This window comes from Bidens hawaiensis, unplaced genomic scaffold, assembly GCF_021521415.1.
Source record: "Bidens hawaiensis isolate Kalapana, Puna unplaced genomic scaffold, B.hawaiensis_p1.1 tig00006190_1, whole genome shotgun sequence".
NCBI classification, from domain to species: Eukaryota; Viridiplantae; Streptophyta; class Magnoliopsida; order Asterales; family Asteraceae; genus Bidens; species Bidens hawaiensis.
The window spans coordinates 932,644-951,794 of record NW_027491410.1 but is presented as its reverse complement, the minus strand read 5'-3'; the positions used below and the strand labels follow the sequence as shown (position 1 = coordinate 951,794).

At 41.3% G+C, this 19,151-nt stretch overlaps 2 protein-coding genes across 2 annotated transcripts; one reads left to right on the top strand and one right to left on the bottom strand.

Annotated features, from left to right (window-relative positions):
• Positions 1-8,606: 8,606 nt before the first annotated feature.
• On the top strand, positions 8,607-10,453 carry LOC143631667 (uncharacterized). The gene is made up of 2 exons (XM_077100356.1): positions 8,607-8,803; positions 9,788-10,453. The coding sequence occupies exons 1-2, from the start codon at positions 8,653-8,655 to the stop codon at positions 10,366-10,368; spliced, it is 732 nt and encodes a 243-aa protein (XP_076956471.1). The 5' UTR covers positions 8,607-8,652; the 3' UTR covers positions 10,369-10,453.
• Positions 10,454-11,439: 986 nt separating this feature from the next.
• Positions 11,440-14,153, bottom strand: LOC143631665 (uncharacterized). The gene is made up of 2 exons (XM_077100355.1): positions 13,877-14,153; positions 11,440-11,761 (listed from the first exon to the last, which is right to left on the bottom strand). Exons 1-2 carry the CDS (start codon positions 14,074-14,076, stop codon positions 11,515-11,517), a joined length of 447 nt encoding a protein of 148 aa, XP_076956470.1. The 5' UTR covers positions 14,077-14,153; the 3' UTR covers positions 11,440-11,514.
• Positions 14,154-19,151: the final 4,998 nt, after the last annotated feature.

Below are 19,151 nucleotides of genomic sequence, written 5' to 3'. Positions count from 1 at the left end.
TAGTCAACATGATGTTCAAGGATCAGCTAGGCAAAACCATGGAAGTCTACATAGATGACATGGTGGTGAAGTCAAAGAGGGCTGAGGATCACCTCAAGGATCTTGAAGAAGCTTTCAACATCCAGGATCAGTACAACATGAAGCTGAATCCTTCAAAATAGAAGCCATCGTCAACTTGAAGTCTCCTGCAAATGCTAAGGATGTCCAGAGTTTGACGGGAAGAATAGCTGCTCTCAACAGATTTATTTCCAGATCCTCGGAGAAGTGCAAAGACTTATATGACATCCTCAGAAAAAACAAGAAGTTCGAATGGGCAGAGAAGCATGAAGCCGCCCTAAAAGCGTTAAAGGGTTACTTATCCTCAGCACCCGCTCTGATGAAGCCTGTGGATGGAGAATCCTTATATATATACTTAGCGGTTTCAGGTAATGCAGTTAGTGTCGTTCTTCTTAAGGATCATGAAGGTGAACAGCACCCGGTATATTATGTGAGTAAAAGTCTTTTAGATGCGGAGGCCAGGTATTCTCACCTTGAAAAACTAATCCTTGCTTTGATTATGGCTTCCACTAAATTGAGACATTACTTTGAAACACATACTATTATTTTGAGAACCAATTATCCAGTTAAGAATGTACTTAGAAAACCGGAATTGTCAGGAAGGATGGCCAAGTGGGCTGTGAAGATGAGTGCATTTGAGATTCAGTATGAGCCTAGAATAGCCATCAAATCGCAGGCACTAGCAGACTTTGTGGCTGATTTCAGCAGTGACATGCAAAAGGAAGCTGATTTAGAAGTGCAGCAACTAGAAGAAACCAAGGACCCTTGGATCCTCTTCACAGATGGAGCATCCAACGTAAGAGGAACATGATTGGGCATACTACTAAAATCGCCACAGGGGGACATAATACCCCAGTCCATTGCATGCGCGTTTCAAGCCACCAATAATGAGGCAGAGTATGAAGCACTCATCGCATGTTTACTTTTATCCAAACAAATGAGGATCAGGTATCTTCAAGTTTATATGGATTCTTTACTTATAACTAACCACTTTAACGGTTCATACACCGTGAAAGGTGAAAAAATGATCAAATATTTAGAAGTTGTGAAGGAGTTAGCAAAATCCTTCGAATTGTTTAGTATCATTCAGGTACCAAGAGAAGAAAATGTTGGGGCAGATGCCTTAGCGAATTTAGCCTCATCCTTGAAAATTCCAGAAGATACGAAGATCCCAATCATCCATATACTCTTGCTAGCAATAGGAGAACAAGAAGTTGGGGAGATAACAACTAACAAACAGATTGTACTTTGTGATCCATCATCCTCAGCTAGCCAAGGATCCTGGATCCTCCCAATCAAGAAGTACATTCAAACTAGAGAGATTCCAGCCACGGAGAATCCCAAATCTTTCAAACTCAAGGTATCACAATATATTTTATTAGATGATATGCTATACAGAAAATTTCTTGCAGGTACATACTTGAGGTGCATCGAGGATCCTGAAATCCAAGAGGTGCTCAAAGACTTTCACGAAGGTGATTGTGGTAATCACACTGGAGGAAGAGCCCTATTTTCTAGGATTCTTAGAACAGGATACTTCTGGCCACAATAAAGAGAGAAGCCATGGAATACTCAAAGAAATGTGATGCTTGTCAAAGGCATGCAAACATCCTACATCAACCAGCAGAACCTATGTATCCTATATCCTCATCATGGCCTTTTATGAAGTGGGGGGTGGATATCGTGGGTAAAATGCCTAAGGCGCCAGGAGGAAAAGTATTCATGCTTGCAATGGCCGATTACTTTTCAAAATGGATAGAAGCGGAAGCTTTTGTTCAAGTTCGCGAAAAAGAGGTGATATCTTTCATTAAAATAAATATTATTACTAGATTTGGCATTCCTTCAGAAATTATTTGTGATAATGGTTCCTAGTTTATCGGGGAAAGAACCACTAACTTTTGTGACAGTTGGGGCATCAAGATGATTACATCTACTCCAGTGCATCCTCAAGCTAATGGCCAAGCAGAGTCAAGCAACAAGATCATCATCAACAACTTGAAGAAAAAGCTAGGATCCAAGAAAGGAAAATGGACTGAAGAGCTACCTTATGTCCTTTGGGCTGACAGGACAACACCCAAGAATGCAACAAGGCAAACACCCTTCTCCTTGGTGTTTGGATCAGAAGCAGTAATTCCTACAGAGATGGTGGTTCCTACAGCCAGAACAAGCATCCGTGATCCTGAGGTCAATCAAGAAATCCTTCTTGAAGACTTAGATACTGTTGAAGAACTCAGAGACCTAGCCAAGATCAGAATGGCAACGTATCACCAAAGGGTAACTGGGGCATACAACAAGAATATCATAATCAGAAGGTTTCAAGAAGGAGATTTAGTTTTGAGGAAAGCCTTCCAAAACACAACCAATCCGGCTGATGGGAAGTTAGCACCCAAATGGGAAGGTCCTTATCTGATCGAGTCGGAAGCAGGAAAGGGGGCATATCATTTGCTCACTATGGAAGGCAACATGTTACCAAGAGCATGGAATGCCCATCCACCTCAAGAAATACTTTTTCTGATCAGGATCAAGTATCATCTGAGGATCAATTATCCTTAAAGGATCAAGGATCCTAAGATTGGTAATATCTATTTGAATACTTATTCTTTTCAATTTCTTATTATTTCAAGGATAATGTATTCTTAACGATTTGTTTCTCCCAAGTTTTAAATAACAATGCAGGGTTCTAGTAATTTCTTTAATGATCAAGAGGTTGGCCACCTCTCCTTCACCTTAAAGGTACTTTACTATTTCTCTTGGCCTAGCCCACAATTGGATATGACTCCCGATGGTCATATCCCCTAAGGTTTAAAGGTTTTCACCTTTCTTATAAATTAGAGTTTCTACACTCTCGCCTGGAGCGCATGCTATCCAACGTATAGTCCGGGGCAGCGAGACCAGTACACGTTCAGTGACTGACAATTTCGTTGCTTTCGGCTATATGTAGGATCATACGATTTATGGTAGACGTACCATACCACCGGTTTATAACGTTTTAACGTTATCTCAAGACAAAGGTTTCTAACATTTTCATGTTAGCTAAGGTTTTGGCGTTTTCATGTCACTCACGTTTGGGCTAAATCCCGGGTTGGGCGAGTCCCCAGTTAACATCCGTATCCTTGGGCCAGTCCCCAATTTGGGCTTGTCCCCAGTATTTGGGCTTGTCCTCAGTTTAACACCAGTTTAGGCTTGTCCCCAGTATTTGGACTTGTCCCCAGTTTAACACTAATTCATGGGCTTGTCCCCAGTTCACGGGCCTGTCCCCATTTGCACGGGCTTGTCCCCAGTTTATTATTTGGGCTTCTCCCTGACTTAATGGGTTGAATCCCAGTTAACATTACAAGTTCTTTGCAACAAATTTTCTAAGTTCGTTACGAAGATCAAGTCTTATGGATTCAAAATCCTTAAATTATTTCTACATGGATCACCGAAGGTTCTATAACTATGGTAACTTAGGTCTACTGCGACCTTATGGTATGATTCCTATTTGCCCATTTACATTTCTTTAACTAAGATTCTTATAAATATTTATGGTTTGAAGATTTCAAATCTTTAAAAAAAATTTAAGGATATTCTATCCTAAATTTTTCTTTCAATTATTTTTCTTGAGGATATTATATCCTAAAATGTTTGCTCAAGATTGTTTCTTAAACTTTTAATAAGACTAAGGTTATATCAAATAAGCTTTCAAAATGATAAATGACAAAGAAAATAGTCAAAAGTTTTATATTATTAAACATAAGTCAACTGGACTTATCCAAAATCCTTAACCCGGATTACACCATACGAAAGATGGGCCATCCACCCAGGTTAAGCAGGTGTTACTAATTGTTCTTAAGGTGCAGGAAAATAAAAGTCGGAGGCACCAAAGGTTTCATCCCCACAAACAGAGGATCCATCCACATTCAGTGCCCCTGAGAATTGTCTTGAGGATCAGTGATCCTTATATCCTAATTACTACTGTCTATTACAAACCATAAACCATTATCCAGGAAAACATCAACATAATAAAAATGGGCTCGGGCCTTGTCTTCAATATCCTTCATCGCCCATTCAAGCTGCATCTTCACCATCCGCAGCACCTGCTCCTTCACTGCCTTCAGCCACATCCTTGACTCCGCTCGTCCCAGCCTCGTTCTCCTCAGCCATTTCCACGTCCTCATCACCACCAAGAGCCACCAAGTAGTCTTCCACTTCTGCACATTCCAGGTCGCCCTATCGAAAGCAGGATCACCGACCTCCATCGCCATCTTAATCCTTACTTGCAGCACCGACCTGGCTGCCCACATCTTAGCCTCTTCTGTCGCTTGCTTGACTTCCTCTTGGTGCTGGGCATCCGCTATGGATACTTTATCCTCTAGCTGCTTCTTGAGCTGAGCTAAGGCTTTATCCTTGTTGACCATCGCATTTCCCAACCCGAACAGCTTGTCACTCATCTGGCCCACAATTTTTTCATAATGCTCTTTGAAAGCATTCATAGCCTGTAACCGACCACAAAGCAAGGATTAGAAGGATATTGGATCCTTAAATTCAATATAGCAGGATACAGGATACTTACAGTGAGGACCGTGTCATAGTGGGTTTCGGGATCAGAGGACCTCTTCCTCTTGGAAGCAGCTGACTTGGCTCTGGTAGTTGCGGTCTTAGGCTTGGAGCTAGTTGCTGCCTTCAAAGCTTCTTTCTTGACGTCTTGGGGAGTGATCATGCTGTCGATGTCTTCCAAGGAGAACTTGCTAGCGGACTTCTGAGACCTCTTGGCGCCTACAAAGATTAAGTTAACAGATAAGTATTCCGTCTATTTTTTTTTACTTCTAAAATTATTATACTAAAACTTACTTGACATATCGAAATCTGAGGAAATCTCAGAAAAAGCTTCGATAAATCGGGCTTGAAAATTTCTAACTTCGGTATCCAGTGCAAGGAACCGCTTTTTTTTCTCTTCTGTACCAGGTAACTTAGCAAATGAAGCAAAATTCTCAACTGCAATAAAAAAGAAGACGCAAAGTTAGATTAATCATCAAGGATCCTATCGTTACTAAGGATCAAGGATCCCACCCTTTCTGACCCACTTTGAAAGAAGGGAAGCCCCATCGGGTATGGAATCACGTCTCACGAAGAAGAATTGATTTCTCCAAAAGGAATCATTCAAAGTGACCTTTAGAAGCGGATGGGGTTGTCGAGGCTTTGATTTGAAAAGGAATCGGGCTGGACCATGGGTAGTGAGAGTGTACAGATAGGATAACTTTGGAAGACCAAAATCGATTTTTTCATCCTCAATAATTCTTTCGATGGTTCCCAACACTCTCCAAAGCATCGGCATAGCTTGGATGTAGGATATACTTGTGGAATCGAAGAAGCTTTGTGTGAAAGAAGGGAAAGGATAATATAGCCAATAAGGAAAGGGCAAGCCGGAAAACACACCCAAGCCTGTGAATACACGTCGCAGCGAGCGTCGGAGTCATACGGTCGGAACACGGTTTTTGGCGGAAACAAAGAACGGAACTCATCGACTTCGGGATCTGTGAGTTTGCATATTTCGACAGAAGGATTGGCTATTAGGTTTTGTGGTTGCATCTCCGACAACCCAGAGTCATCGGAAGATTGGTCGGACGGCTTAGAGGGAGGTGAAGAAGTCGAAGCAACTGACATTATTATCAAGTAAAGAAAATAAAAGAGAAAAGAAAGAAAACCTGATGGTCGCCTGGATATGTGGTTATAAGAGAGATATAGGGACGGCATATATAGGCGGTTATAATTAATATCAAGGGCTGGATGGTAAATATTTCTGGCAACTATCTAATCACTCAGTTTTCGCAGAAGATTCAAATTTCAAAATGCCAGCTGTAAGGCATAAACACCCGCCATTTTGGGGGCAATTGTTAGGACTGATATTTTCTATGTTGAGGATATGTTATCCTTAAAGATATGTCTGGATCAGTTATCCTCTTGAAGAGTTCCAGAGCCATGTCGAAGATCAAGGATCCTCAAAGGTTGGTATTATTAACAATTGTTTCACGTGTGCAGGTTATTATTCAACAAAAGCAACGACTCTATGACTGAGTCTACCTTAATATTCGCTACTGGAAAGCTCTCAGCACGTGGTCAAATGAACGTTAGGGGAGTTGTGGAAGAGTGACGGATAGTTAGGAGTTATTGTTATGTGTAATTTCCTTTATAAACATCGAGATAATGATCGATTAGAACTCACTTGTATACACACACACTAAGAGCAGAAATCAAAATTCTCTCTACTCACTAGCAATCATTGTAACATCGATCACAATCTCCACACACTTGTACCCTTTTTTGATTAATAAATTGGTGATCGACGAGTTGTCATCACCCGGGGTTTTTTTCTTTTGATCTGAACAAGATCAAAGGGTTTTTCCTCGCAACAAATCACGGTGTCCATCCCTATTTCGTTTGCATATTCATTATTATCATCATAGCACTAGACCTCACAATTACAGATTTGGATACATTATCCTTAGCAGATTTTTGTCCAAAACAGTTCTCTGTATTCGCACACACTCAGCCATTTTTGTATTCATTGATCATATACTCCACCCATTGTAACCCTTTTTGATATTGATAAATTGGTGATAGACAAATTGTCATCACCCAAGGTTTTTTTCCTTTAATCCGAATAAGACTAAAGGGTTTTTCCTCGCAACAAATCGTGGTGTTCATCTCTATTTTTTGTTCACATACCCATTTTTATCAAGTTGGCACTAAACCTCACTCAACAAATTTGGATACATTATCCTTAGCTGATTTTTGTCCAAAACAACAATAACATGGTAAAACATTATGAATCTAAAGATAAATACTAGATTACAATTAAGCAACCTAATACTAACAAATAATCAACATGATGGGCTTTTAATCAAGAGATAAACATAGACTGGCTTGTTTGTCAAAACAACAAAGTCTCGTAATCAAAGAATAACTAACAAAGACAAACATCCTAACCACCTAAAATTATACTAAACTAGCCAAACTTATGAAATCAATATCAACTTACGAATTTTTACCTAGCAAGTCATCACCAAGTCAAAAATCATAACAACACTCATCAATATACATTGTTTTAAATTTTAGCCGGGTACAAAAGGGGATATATGCAATTGTCCCGATATTTAATTGGGTTTGTATTTACAAGTTAACACCTTATAAGAAGATTGATGGAAAAGTATAGGGAGAAGAAGCGTGACCTGCATATGGTGTTTATTGGCCTAGAAAAGGCCTACGACAGTGTGCCACGACAGGTGCTTTGGGAGTGCTTGGAGGGTAGAGGGGTACCAAGGAAATACATAGAGATAATTATGGATATGTATACCAGGAGTGTAACAAGTGTTCGTGCACAAGCGGGGGATACTGAGTTCTTCCCCGTAGAGGTGGGTCTTCACCAGGGATCAGCGCTGAGTCCGTTTCTTTTTGCAGTAGTCTTGGATGAGTTGTCAAAGTCGATTCAGGGGATGCTTCCGTGGTGCATGATGTTCGCAGACGATATTGTGTTACTTGCTGAGACAAAACAAGATCTAAACATGAGGCTTGAGAAGTGGCAAACAACCTTAGAGACAAAAGGTTTAAGGATTAGTCGATCTAAGACGGAGTACCTACACTGTGATTTTGGTGGGGTAAATAACAATGAGGACGTACAGATCACCATTGAAGGGCAGGTGGTTCCGCAGGTAACGAAGTTCAAGTATCTAGGATCTTTTGTTCAGAGCGATGGGGAATTAGACAGTGATGTGATCCATCGAGTCCAGGTAGGATGGTGTAGATGGAAAGCAGCCACAGGTATATTGTGCGACAAGAGTTTCCCAACTAAACTAAAGGGAAAATTTTATAGGGTTGCAGTTAGACCTGCAATGCTATATGGAACAGAGTGTTGGGCCATCAAGAAGGCACAAGTGTGAAAGATTGAGGTAGCAGAAATGAGAATGCTACGTTGGATGTGTGGACACACAAGGTTAGACCGAATAAAAAACTTTGTGTTTCGGGAGAGATTCGGGGTAGCGAACATAGCCGACAAGATAAGAGAGTGGAGATTGAGATGGTTTGGACATGTGAAAAGAAGACAGACGACGAGTCCTGTTAGAACCATAGAAAATATTATTATAGAGGGGAAGAGGGGTAGAGGACGGCCTAAATTGACTTGGGACGAAAGGATTAGGCATGATTTGATAGACCTAAACCTCTCCAAGGACATGGTTGAGGATAGGAATTCTTAGAGAAGTAGAATTACAGTTAAGGATTTTTAGGAATAAACGATTACCCTAGGGCTTCTATTTTCTTTTTTTGTCACGCAACATGGTGATATTTTCTTTACATATATTATTATTATTATTAATGTTTATATTATTGTTGAACTTTGATTTATCTGTATTTATACATATGTACTTTAGAGCTGAGGGTCTCTGGAAGCCGGTTCTTTACCCATTTGGATAAAGGTACTGTGCCAACATTCCATCCTTTCCAAACCCTACTTATAGTTATGCTGTTGGTGGGACTAAATACTTGCTAATTGATTTACAAGTTAACAAAATACTTGCTGTTAATACACACAAACACACCGGCAGCTAGTTATCTTATAAAATGTCAACCAGCGGCGGAACCACCACCAGTGCGGTCGCCGCTCGCCGGCGGAGAATCTCCGACAGAGGCGCCGAACGTTTGGCTCTCATCACCGGGCGTGTTCAGTCTTTATCATCTTCTCCATCGGAACCTGATGAACCAATTCTCAACGGTATGTATTTGTTTGAGCCCCTAATTATTACTATACATAAAAATTAGTATTTTACCAATAACTCTCTGGTTTTACCAACGCCCGGGTTTCGGGTTTGTGATATTTTGTGCAAGTTTTGATAGGAGATAGTAGTTTGATTCGATTAGTGTTGTTTGTTTTAGATCTGGATTGTGGTTGATTTCAGTTTGTGTGAATTATAATTATGAATTAGGAGATAGTAATTGGATTCAATTAGTGTCTTGTTAAGAGGCTTAGATCTTGAGTGTGTTGATTCATGTGCAGTTATGAACTGATTTTTTTATTCGGAAGTTGATATTCATTAAATCTGTTAGATCTCTGATTGATTGATCGATTGGATGTATAGCTGATTGATTGATTCATGATGTAATGTATATTGTTTAGTTGTCGAGCTCGAGCTTTATATGAGAAGCTCGTTAACGCTTAACGAGCTTTCTGTATTTTTAAATTTTACTTTTTTCTGGGCTTCTATGTATTAATCTTACACTGCACAGTCTAAGGTTTTTCTCAAAATATATAAAAGTAATTGAAAACATATATAGACTGATTGATAAATAATAAATGAGCTGAACCCGAGCTTTGAAAAACAACGCACGAGCTGAGCTTGAACTATAGAAAAAGAGCTTGAAACGAGCTCTCGCTCTCGCTTTCAACCTCGTGTAAGTCAAAACGAGCCAAGCTCAAGCCTAGTTGAGCTCAGGCTCGGGTCGTTTAAACACCTAGAGTTATATGTGGATTTAACTTAAAATTGATTGATCAATTCAGTTCTGTCATCTGTGTCTCTGTGAGATTTAAGAAGCAGTTGAATATTCATATAAGTATTTAACACAATAATAATCACGTTATTAAGTCGAAGGAATAACGGAATGATTAGACGAAGGCTTGAAGAGAAGCTAAAACCTAATAGATTTATGCTTAAGTTCATTTGAACATGTAGATTTCATGCTTTTTGACCAAATTTTGCAGATGAAAACAAAGATCCCCTTTCGAACACAGAAACTGTTGATAATGATGTGGCAAGTGATGTACGATCAGTAATCGACAACTCAGAAACAATAACCGAAACCTCTGCACAAACGTATTCCAAACCCGAACCTTTAGCAGAACAAACTCCACTAATCTCTACTCCAACCAAATCAAAAAAGCCCGAATCACAAACCCGTCATCATAAAACTTTCAGCCCTAAACAGTTACGCCCCGCCATAACAGCTTCAGAAAACATCCGAATCATCTGTTCTGTTTTAGTCGCAGTGTTGGTTATGTTGGCAGATGCAGGTTTTCCTGTTGTAGGCAGTGATGTTATAAAGAAAGTCATACTTTTTAGGCCGCTTTTGCTACTTTTAGTGACGAATGTAACGGTTGTGGCTGCGTATTCTCTCTTGCAAAAAGTCAAACACAGGTCAACGGGTAATGCTGACCCTATAGGTACGGCTTTGGAGTGGGCTTTGTTGATGAAAACGGGTTCGAGTGCTTTGTTTATGGACTGTAGCGTTTACTCGGTAGTGGTTATTTGTGGCATGGGAATATTGCAGTTGTTTGGGTGGTAGAATCTGTGTTTTTCTTTGGTGGTCAAGTCATTGCATTATAGTTTTGAACTTCGAATGTTTCCTGTATTTATAGACATACAACTAGTTAATTAGCTCTTTTTTTTTCTTTTTTTTAAAGGGTGTGATGATATTGTCAAGTGGTTGTAAAATTGGCCTTTCTGGTAGAGTTTTGGTTACAGGTCAAATTGAAATGTTTACCTGATCAAGAGTTCAAGTGCGGGTTAAATTGACACGTTAATCTAAGGGCGTCTAACATGTCAGGTTGGCATGTCAAATTTCACAAGTCAGACATGACATTTATTTGTCTAAAAAGCTTCAATCCTAATCTAAATACACTTAAAATTGGGTAACTTGAAAACCTCTTGTTTAACCCATATTTCTGAACGTGTTCCACGGGTTTAGGGATGCACAGTGGAATCAGTTAACCGAACCGGTTTGGTATTCGATCATGTAGAAATCGGATTGCAATCGAAAATAACTGGTGGGTGGGGACCAGCTTGTACCAGTATTGGAACAAGAATCGACAGTTTTAAGAACCAAGACCCAGAAACCGATTTAAACAGGTTTGAGGTAATACTCAAAGTTGCGAGCCGGGTTAAACCAAAAATAACACTCTTATAGGTAGGCGAGCAATAATCAGGTTGTAAACATGCTAATTGGGTTGGTTGGTTGTATAAACGGATTATTGGGTCAACTTGTTTAAGTAAACAAGTTAGCGGGTCAACCTTTTCATTAAACGAGTTAAACAGCACGAATCATCTTTTAATGATACGAGGTCACCTCAATATCTCAAGTTTGAATTCAGGTTTAAGTTCTCTAATAAACAAAGTTGAGAGTTAAATTTTTCACCCTATTTTCATAACTGCCACTGGTACAAAAAGCTTATTATAAAGCTGATTCAACAAAATCAAAAAACACAACTCAAAATCCCGAGTCAACCCCAACTCGATATCACAAACTCAAAACAATTTTTCATGAATTTGCAACACGTTCCTCGTGATGATTCGCTTCAACATCATCATTTGCATCCTCAATTTCCTCAAACTTTGGACTCCAACCATATGCCTCCCTTCTCGCATCTCTACGGGACGCACGTTGTTCAATTCTCATTTCTTTAAATTGCTCTGCAAGATTGTTTTCTTCCTCTTATGTGAACAAAACAACTTCCATGTTTCCAAGCTCTTGATACATTTTCTCTATTTTTGATTTCCATAGAAGTCCCATTTCAGTGTCCATTTTCTTGTACGGTGTTTTTAGTAGATACTCATCAATCCCGCCTGCTTTGTCTATACAGCGAAGTGCGTGTGTTGTTACTTTTACGCGAATGTGGCGGTCGAGAATGTAACTGAAAAGATGTTTTTCTTGTACGTTGGGCTTCCAGTTTCTTCGAGTCCTGTGATATTACAATATTACCAGAGTAACATGAGTTAATTTCTGTATCATATTCCATAAAAGAAAACAACTTATATGCAAAAACATTTGCAACACTTAAAACTGGTTGTATTAAACAATCTTCTATTCTCCTAAAAATTCACAATTCCAAATTCACCCTACCATATTAAAGAAAAATAGTTCATTTTTTTCTCCATAAAACAACAAGGTGCTTTTTGTTGGCACAAATCGTGTATCACACACGAAAAAAAAACTGATACTTTGTGGAACTCCCAGGACTCTTTTTACCATTATTAAAAACAAACCACACAAAAAAATAAAAGGCCCCAATATATACTAAACAAAACGTGTTTCATACTCCGACTCTAATTCCTAATAATACTTAACATATTATTAAATAAAGTCTTAACAAGTGTCTTTCAAAACTTAAAACAACAAATCAAGACTAATCTTGTCTTGCATGCTTTATCTCGATGATTTTTCCACGTGTGAATCGACTTAATCCTCAACTTTTTGGTTCACAGTTCACATATAGCCCCTTTGTACAATCAAAATTAGCGTGTTCGCTTTTTTAGTGTTTCAGTTTAGTACTTGTACCTATTTTGGGGCATTGCATTTTAGTCATTAAAGTTTGTAAAACTGTTCCAATTTAGTCATCCGGTTATCTCATTATCCCACCTCTTAAACCAGTGTCATTGGTAACGTAGCAGTCAACATGCACTTTTTATGGGCAACATTATCATTTATAAATAAAAACCGGAAGACAAAATTTAAAGATGCTTAGTTTTATCAATTCTTGCTCATCTGTACACACGGACGGCGTTGTCAGCAACATTTTAAACTTTTTTATAACACGCCATCAATTTTTTAATAAATAGAATATACATTGACTACCAAGTCAATAAAGAAACTGGTTTAACATGTTATCAAGTAACCAAATGACTAAGGTGGCACTCATGATTCATCTTACAAACTCTATTTACTATGAAATAAATAATTATGATATCTCTAATGTTCCGAAAGGGTAAATCTACTAACTTTAAATTTAGAAAAAAATATATATGAAAATTTTAACTTTTAGAATGATAAATTTGAAACGAATCACTTATTTGTATATGATCATCATCCAAGAAACAAGATACAGGGATTACATATCTATTTAGAACGTCTTGTACGTCGTTAAACTAGTTACTAACTCAAAACTTCTAAAAAACTCAATACATTTTGCAGGTGATAAGAACAGAATGATAAGATAATGATATTACATATCCATTTAATGAACTTAAATCTAACCGGTGAACAAGAGTCAAGAAAGCACCAAGAGAAAGCACAAACTGAGGCCACATTCACATAGCCTTCTAGGTATATACATATAACTGTATATGCTCATCTACAGCTAGGGGTGTGCATGAAACCGAAAAAAACAAACTGAAACAAAAACCGACGGTTTGCTTTTATGTATCTGTAATAACCGAACTTACGGTTCAGACTTCAGATTTGCTTTTGCATGTAATAAAATCCGAAAAAACACAACCGAACCGAATTTCCAGATTTTCATACTTTATATATAATTTTAAGTAATTTATAAGAAGGTAAAAAATATGTAACTCAAATATTTGAGCTGAAATGTATAGTCATCAATTCGTTATTAATTAACATAATGATTCAGGCCCAAATTTATTATTTCAAGCCAACAAATTTTTTCGACCCAAAATTTCAAGCTCTAATAGCAAAACAAAACACGAAGACTATAACGGATTTCAAAAAATTCAATATTTGAGTGATTCAGCCTTATCCCAAAATGTAGCCCAAAACCAACCCAGACCGAAACCAAACGGTTTTCAAGAACTTAAAAACTGAAAGTCTTGGTTTTTAGTTTGGTTTTAGCTCAAAACCAACCCAATCCGTAAACCAATGCCGAAACCGAACAGTTTTCAAAAATTCAAAAACCAAAAGTTTCTGTTTTTAGTCCAGTTTTAGCCCAAAACCGACCCAAACCAATCTGTGGCACACTTTAAATGCAATTTTTCAAACAAATCAATACAGAAGCATCAATCAATAATCAATGAGAGATTTGTAATGAATATAATAATAAGCAGAGAGTAAATGTACTAACTTGTTTCCACCTTTCTCACTGACTTGATTCCCAAACTGAATATGCCGGCCGGCGTAAATCCCACGGTGAGCTCTACCCATCACCACCTTACTCTCCGGCAAACTCTTCTTCAACGCCTCCTTCACTCCGCCATCCAAATTCTTCTCGCCGCCGGTCTTCCTCACCATCTTCTTCATCAGTTCCTTCGATCTGAACGCCATTGAATTAGATTCAATCAGAGGTTCAATTCAAACATTTGGGGATTAGGGTTTTGTTGGATGTAAGCAGTTTTCCTAATTGTGTTAATAATAGTAATATTATTAATAAAAGTACGTAATGGGTACTTGTTTTATGTGGTTATTGAAGAGGTAGGTCCAGCAGAGCCCAGTTGGACCCGCAAGACTCACCTTGAACATGGACGTCTGCGCAACGACCAACTGCTCCCGCAGGACCCACCATGCTCAGAGAAAACCTTACGCGCAGTACGCCAGCTGTACCCGCAGGGAAAGCCTCCCAATGGTGAAGTACCCCGCCTGTTCCCGCAGTTGCGGATACAAGCCATCAGGGAAGGCTACCCGCACTAACAGCAAGGCTACACGCACAAGGCACTAGCTACTTCAGTAGTCACATGAAGGAATGAGCAAGGCGGGAATACTCCCGCCTAAATGAGCCAGTCCATATGCTTCTGGAAGATCTTTTGTACTATACCTACTAAGGTATGGGCAGAACAGACGATCTGACCAGAACAGCCCATGAACCAATCACAGGGTGACAGCTCACCGACAACAGTACGAGGAGGAGCACCCTCTAGTACTGTTTGTCATTATTAGCCGCTGCCTACTCACCAACCCTTACTATGGGACGTGCGCAGCCTACAGTTGGTGGAACAGTGCATAGCCGGCAGTAAAGGAACAGTGTACAGCCGACCTTGTTACTGTCGGCCGTAGTCTATCCACCAACCAGCATGGCCTGTGCGTAGTCCACTGTTGGTAGAACAGGAATACTATTCAGCCGGCTGTACCTTCTAGGAAATCTACCTTCGGCTATAAATACTCCAACACCTTGGAATGGTAAGGACATCATCGGATATCTCATTATCTTATCTAGCAATCTCTTAATATACACTTATATTCAGAGCAATCTAGTCTGATTCTCACGCCGGAGGGTGGTCACAAGGAGGAACCCCCCCCCCCCCTTCTCAGTGACGAGCTTACGGTGTCTGTTTTGCAGGTCACCTGAAGAACAACCTTCTCTGCTGGACCTCATACTCGTGGGAAACATTACTTAACCCCCAGATTATCCGTAATCTGCCCCCGGGTCACTTAGTGTTTCTTCATTGGCGCCATCCGTGCATAAAAGCTAGAACTAATTATTAGTTTTTTCAAAATTTCTGAAGAAATGGTTAACGTTACTCCGGTCCCAAGGCCAGTAAGTGACCGAGAAACCCCGGTGACCACAACCCCAGCAACTGGGAACACCGGCGGTTATACAAATTTTACGAACACTACCCCGGTTACCCAAGCGGGGGCAAGTGCAGTAAACAATATTCCACTAGGGTTCACTGATGCCCAGTTGGAAAAACGAACGAGGGTCCCTCGCCAAACACTAAATCAAGTTAAGGCGTGGGCCGAAGCACGTCAGAAAGAGTTCCAAGCTGAGTTGGATGAACGCTTGCGTTCAGTTCAACAGGCTGACGAATTCGGCAGTACTCGCCAACATCTCAATATGAACAGTGAGTGCGAATACTCAGACGATGAGCGGGAAGAATCCGATACCGACGCAAACCCTCGCCATAAGGCAAAAGGGAAGCGTAAGGAAACGGACTTCCAACCGAAAAGGAATTTTGGGGAAGCCTTTAAACCAACGAATGCGGAGAGAAACCCGCGTGACTTCTCCAAAACCTTTAGACCAACTGCTACAAATGCAGGAAAGTCAAAGTTCGCAAGGGACATTGCGGAAGCAATCGCCCCGAAAAGTGCCAAACAAATGTCCAACATTGGCACCTATGATGGTCTATCCGACCCAGACGACCACTTGAACAGATTCATTGCGGGGGCAACCGTCAGTAACTGGACGGAACCCACGTGGTGTTATATGTTCCAGATGACTCTGGTTGGAGCGGCCAGGGCATGGTTCGATCGTTTACCGGTCCACCACATATATGATTGGGCGGACTTTCAAAACAAGTTCAGCCAACACTTCAGCCAACAAAGGAAATATACTGAAGAACAGTGGACGATCCTCAACTGCGTCAGAGAGGAGGATGAATCTTTACTAGACTTCATCACTCGCTTCAACTCCAAAAAGCTAAGTCTGGGCAACATAAGTGAAGATCTTGTTCGCGCCGCTTTCATCCATGGCGCCGAATACCCAGAGCTTATCCGCACATTGACGGGTAAGGACGGCATGCCATCCACATGGGATGCCATCATGACGGCGGCCAAGCGCTTTGCCGAGACGGAGAAGCAACTGGGAAGGGATCTTCCCCAGAGTACACACCTCTACACGCAAAGGACTAGAGAAAACAATGTTCGGATCGCCCGACAGAACAAAAAGAGGAAGCTAGGTATTTGGCAGTAAAGGGTAAACTTTGACACCTCATCCAGCTCTCACCCTCTTGTTGGCGGAAGAAATAACACACACCCTTCAAGCCAAAAACACCGGTGGACGCCACTCACCAAAAGCGTCACGGAGATATTTGCCACTGAAAAGCTACCATGGCCAAAAGCTCCAATGATCCGGCAGCGACCTAATGCGGATCAGAGCAAATCCTGTGACTTCCACGGGACAAAAGGTCATAGTACGAAAGAGTGTACATCCTTGAAGGATATTGTTGAAGCATTCGTCAAGGATGGAAGACTGGCACACCTGGTGGCATCAATCAAGAAGGGAGGAAGGAACGATAACCGGTACCGAGGCAACGGACGAAAGCCCGTTGACATCAGCATCAACATGGTTCATGGTAAGATCAGAGAAAAAAAAAGGCGAACGACAGAACCATGCGCGTGGAAGGAAGCTGAGGTGCGCTTCCCGCGAGTGCCAGGAGGACCCAGCAAAGAAGGCCCTATCGTCATCAAAAGCCAGCTGGGGCACTACATCACTTCTCGCACTCTTGCTGACAACGGCGCCTCGTCAACGGTGATGTACAGGCAGTTCTTCGACAAGCTAGATGACGAAGACAAGGAACGCCTGGAAACGATCTGCGCCTCGATGGAAGGGTTCGATGGCAGCACAAACACCCCCCTGGGTATCCTATCTTTCCCCGTCACTCTTACGGACGGGAATCACTCACGCACAGAAGACGTGGATTTTGTCGTAATGAGGAAGCCACACCACACATACGTCATTCTCTTCGGAAGAGACGGGATGGCAAGATTCAACGCCGTGGTATCCTCAGTCCACGGCATGATGGGATGGCCAACAGCTGAGGGTGTAGCGATGATCACCGGCATTCCCCAGGTATGCATCGCATCTGTCTCATCTAAACCCAAACCAAAGATGGCTAAACCAACCATCACCGAACCAGAAAGATGGGCCTTCAACGGCAAATACCCTGACCAGGCCGTTTCCATTGGCCCAACAGTTGTTGATCCCATACGCACCTTACTCAAGCGCTTATTACAAAAAAACGCTGACATCTTCGCGTGGACACCAGCTGACATGACTGGTGTACCCCGAAGTAAGGCAGAGCATAAGCTCAAATGCGATCCGGCTGTTACGCCAATCGTACAAAAGCGCAGAGTAATGGGGCCAGAACAAACTAACGCGTGTAGAACCCAAGTCAAAGAACTCCTTGACGCAGGCATCGTACGCGTTAGTAGATATCAAACTTGGGTTGCAAATCCCGTTATGGTACCGAAGAATAACAAACAATGGCGCATGTGCATAGATTTCAAGGACTTGAACAAAGCATGCCCCAAAGATTGTTATCCGTTACCCGAAATTGATCTTAAGGTGGATTCGTTGGCACCGTTTCGCCTTAAATGCTTCCTGGACGCGTATAAGGGGTACCATCAAATCCACATGGCCGTTGATGATCAGGACAAAACCGCTTTTCGGACGCCCGATGGCACATTTTGTTACCAAATGATGCCATTCGGACTTAAGAATGCCGGGTCCACATACCAACGCCTGATGGACAACCAGTTTCATGCCCAAATTGGGAGGAACTTGGAAGTCTACATGGATGACTTGGTCATCAAAAGCCCTGACGCAGAAGCAATGTTGAAAGACATCGAAGAAACTTTCAACACGCTCAGGAAGATAAACATGAAGCTCAACCCGAGCAAGTGTGCCTTTGGAATGGAAGAAGGGAAGTTCTTGGGGGTCATTGTCACTAAAGATGGTTTCAGAGCAAACCCTGAAAAGGTCGAAGCCATTATCAAAATGGAATCACCTACTACCATCAAACAGGCTCAGACACTGAATGGACGACTAGTGGCACTTAATCGCTTTTTGGCAAACCACGCGGATAAGTCGTTTCCTTTCGTGTCAACGTTGAGAAACTGTTTAAAGAAAACGCACTTCCGCTGGACACCAGAAGCGGAAGCAGCTTTTCAGGAGATTCGGTCACGCTTGATCGAACTCCCAACGCTCACAGCACCAAAAGCGGGAGAGGAGTTAATCCTATACCTTTCCGCAACAGATAGAGCAACCGGGGCAGTCCTGCTAGTAGAGCGAAAAGGCATCCAGATGCCAATCTATTATGTCAGTCGTATCCTAACAGACGTAGAAACCCGGTACTCTACCCTCGAAAAATTAGTCTTAGCACTTATACACGCTTCACGCAGGTTAAGACGATATTTCCAGGGTCACCCAATCACCATTCTCTCCAACTTCAAACTTGCAAACGTTCTAGGCAAACACGAGTTATCGGGACGCCTAGCCAAATGGGCAATTGAGTTGGGGGAGTACGCGATAAAGTATAAGCCAAGACCAGCCATAAAAGGCCAGGTTTTGGCCGACTTTATTGCAGAAGTGCCTGTATCGCGGGAAAAAGAGTGCCAGGAAGAGGCTCAACCCTCTCCAGCACAAGACATCAATGATGTCTGGCGACTCTACACTGATGGAGCAGCCAGTAACGAGGGTTCAGGCGCAGGGCTGAAACTAACCAACCCAGCAGGCCAAGAATACACTTACGCTATTCGACTGGATTTTCCAAGTACGAATAACGAAGCCGAGTATGAGGCATTCTTGGCTGGGCTGAGAATTGCGCGTAAGATGGGAGTGAAACACTTGGAAGCCCACGTGGATTCTATGTTAGTAGCCAATCAAATCAACGGGACGTACACGGCCG

Excerpts from the sequence above, each read along its gene's own strand:
- LOC143631665 (XM_077100355.1), bottom strand. The coding sequence starts at position 14,076 with ATGGCGTTCAGATCGAAGGAACTGATGAAGAAGATGGTGAGGAAGACC. Across the intron at positions 11,762-13,876 it reads AGTGAGAAAGGTGGAAACAA|GACTCGAAGAAACTGGAAGC; the intron begins GTTAGTACATTT and ends GTAATATCACAG.
- LOC143631667 (XM_077100356.1), top strand. The coding sequence starts at position 8,653 with ATGTCAACCAGCGGCGGAACCACCACCAGTGCGGTCGCCGCTCGCCGG. Across the intron at positions 8,804-9,787 it reads TGATGAACCAATTCTCAACG|ATGAAAACAAAGATCCCCTT; the intron begins GTATGTATTTGT and ends CAAATTTTGCAG.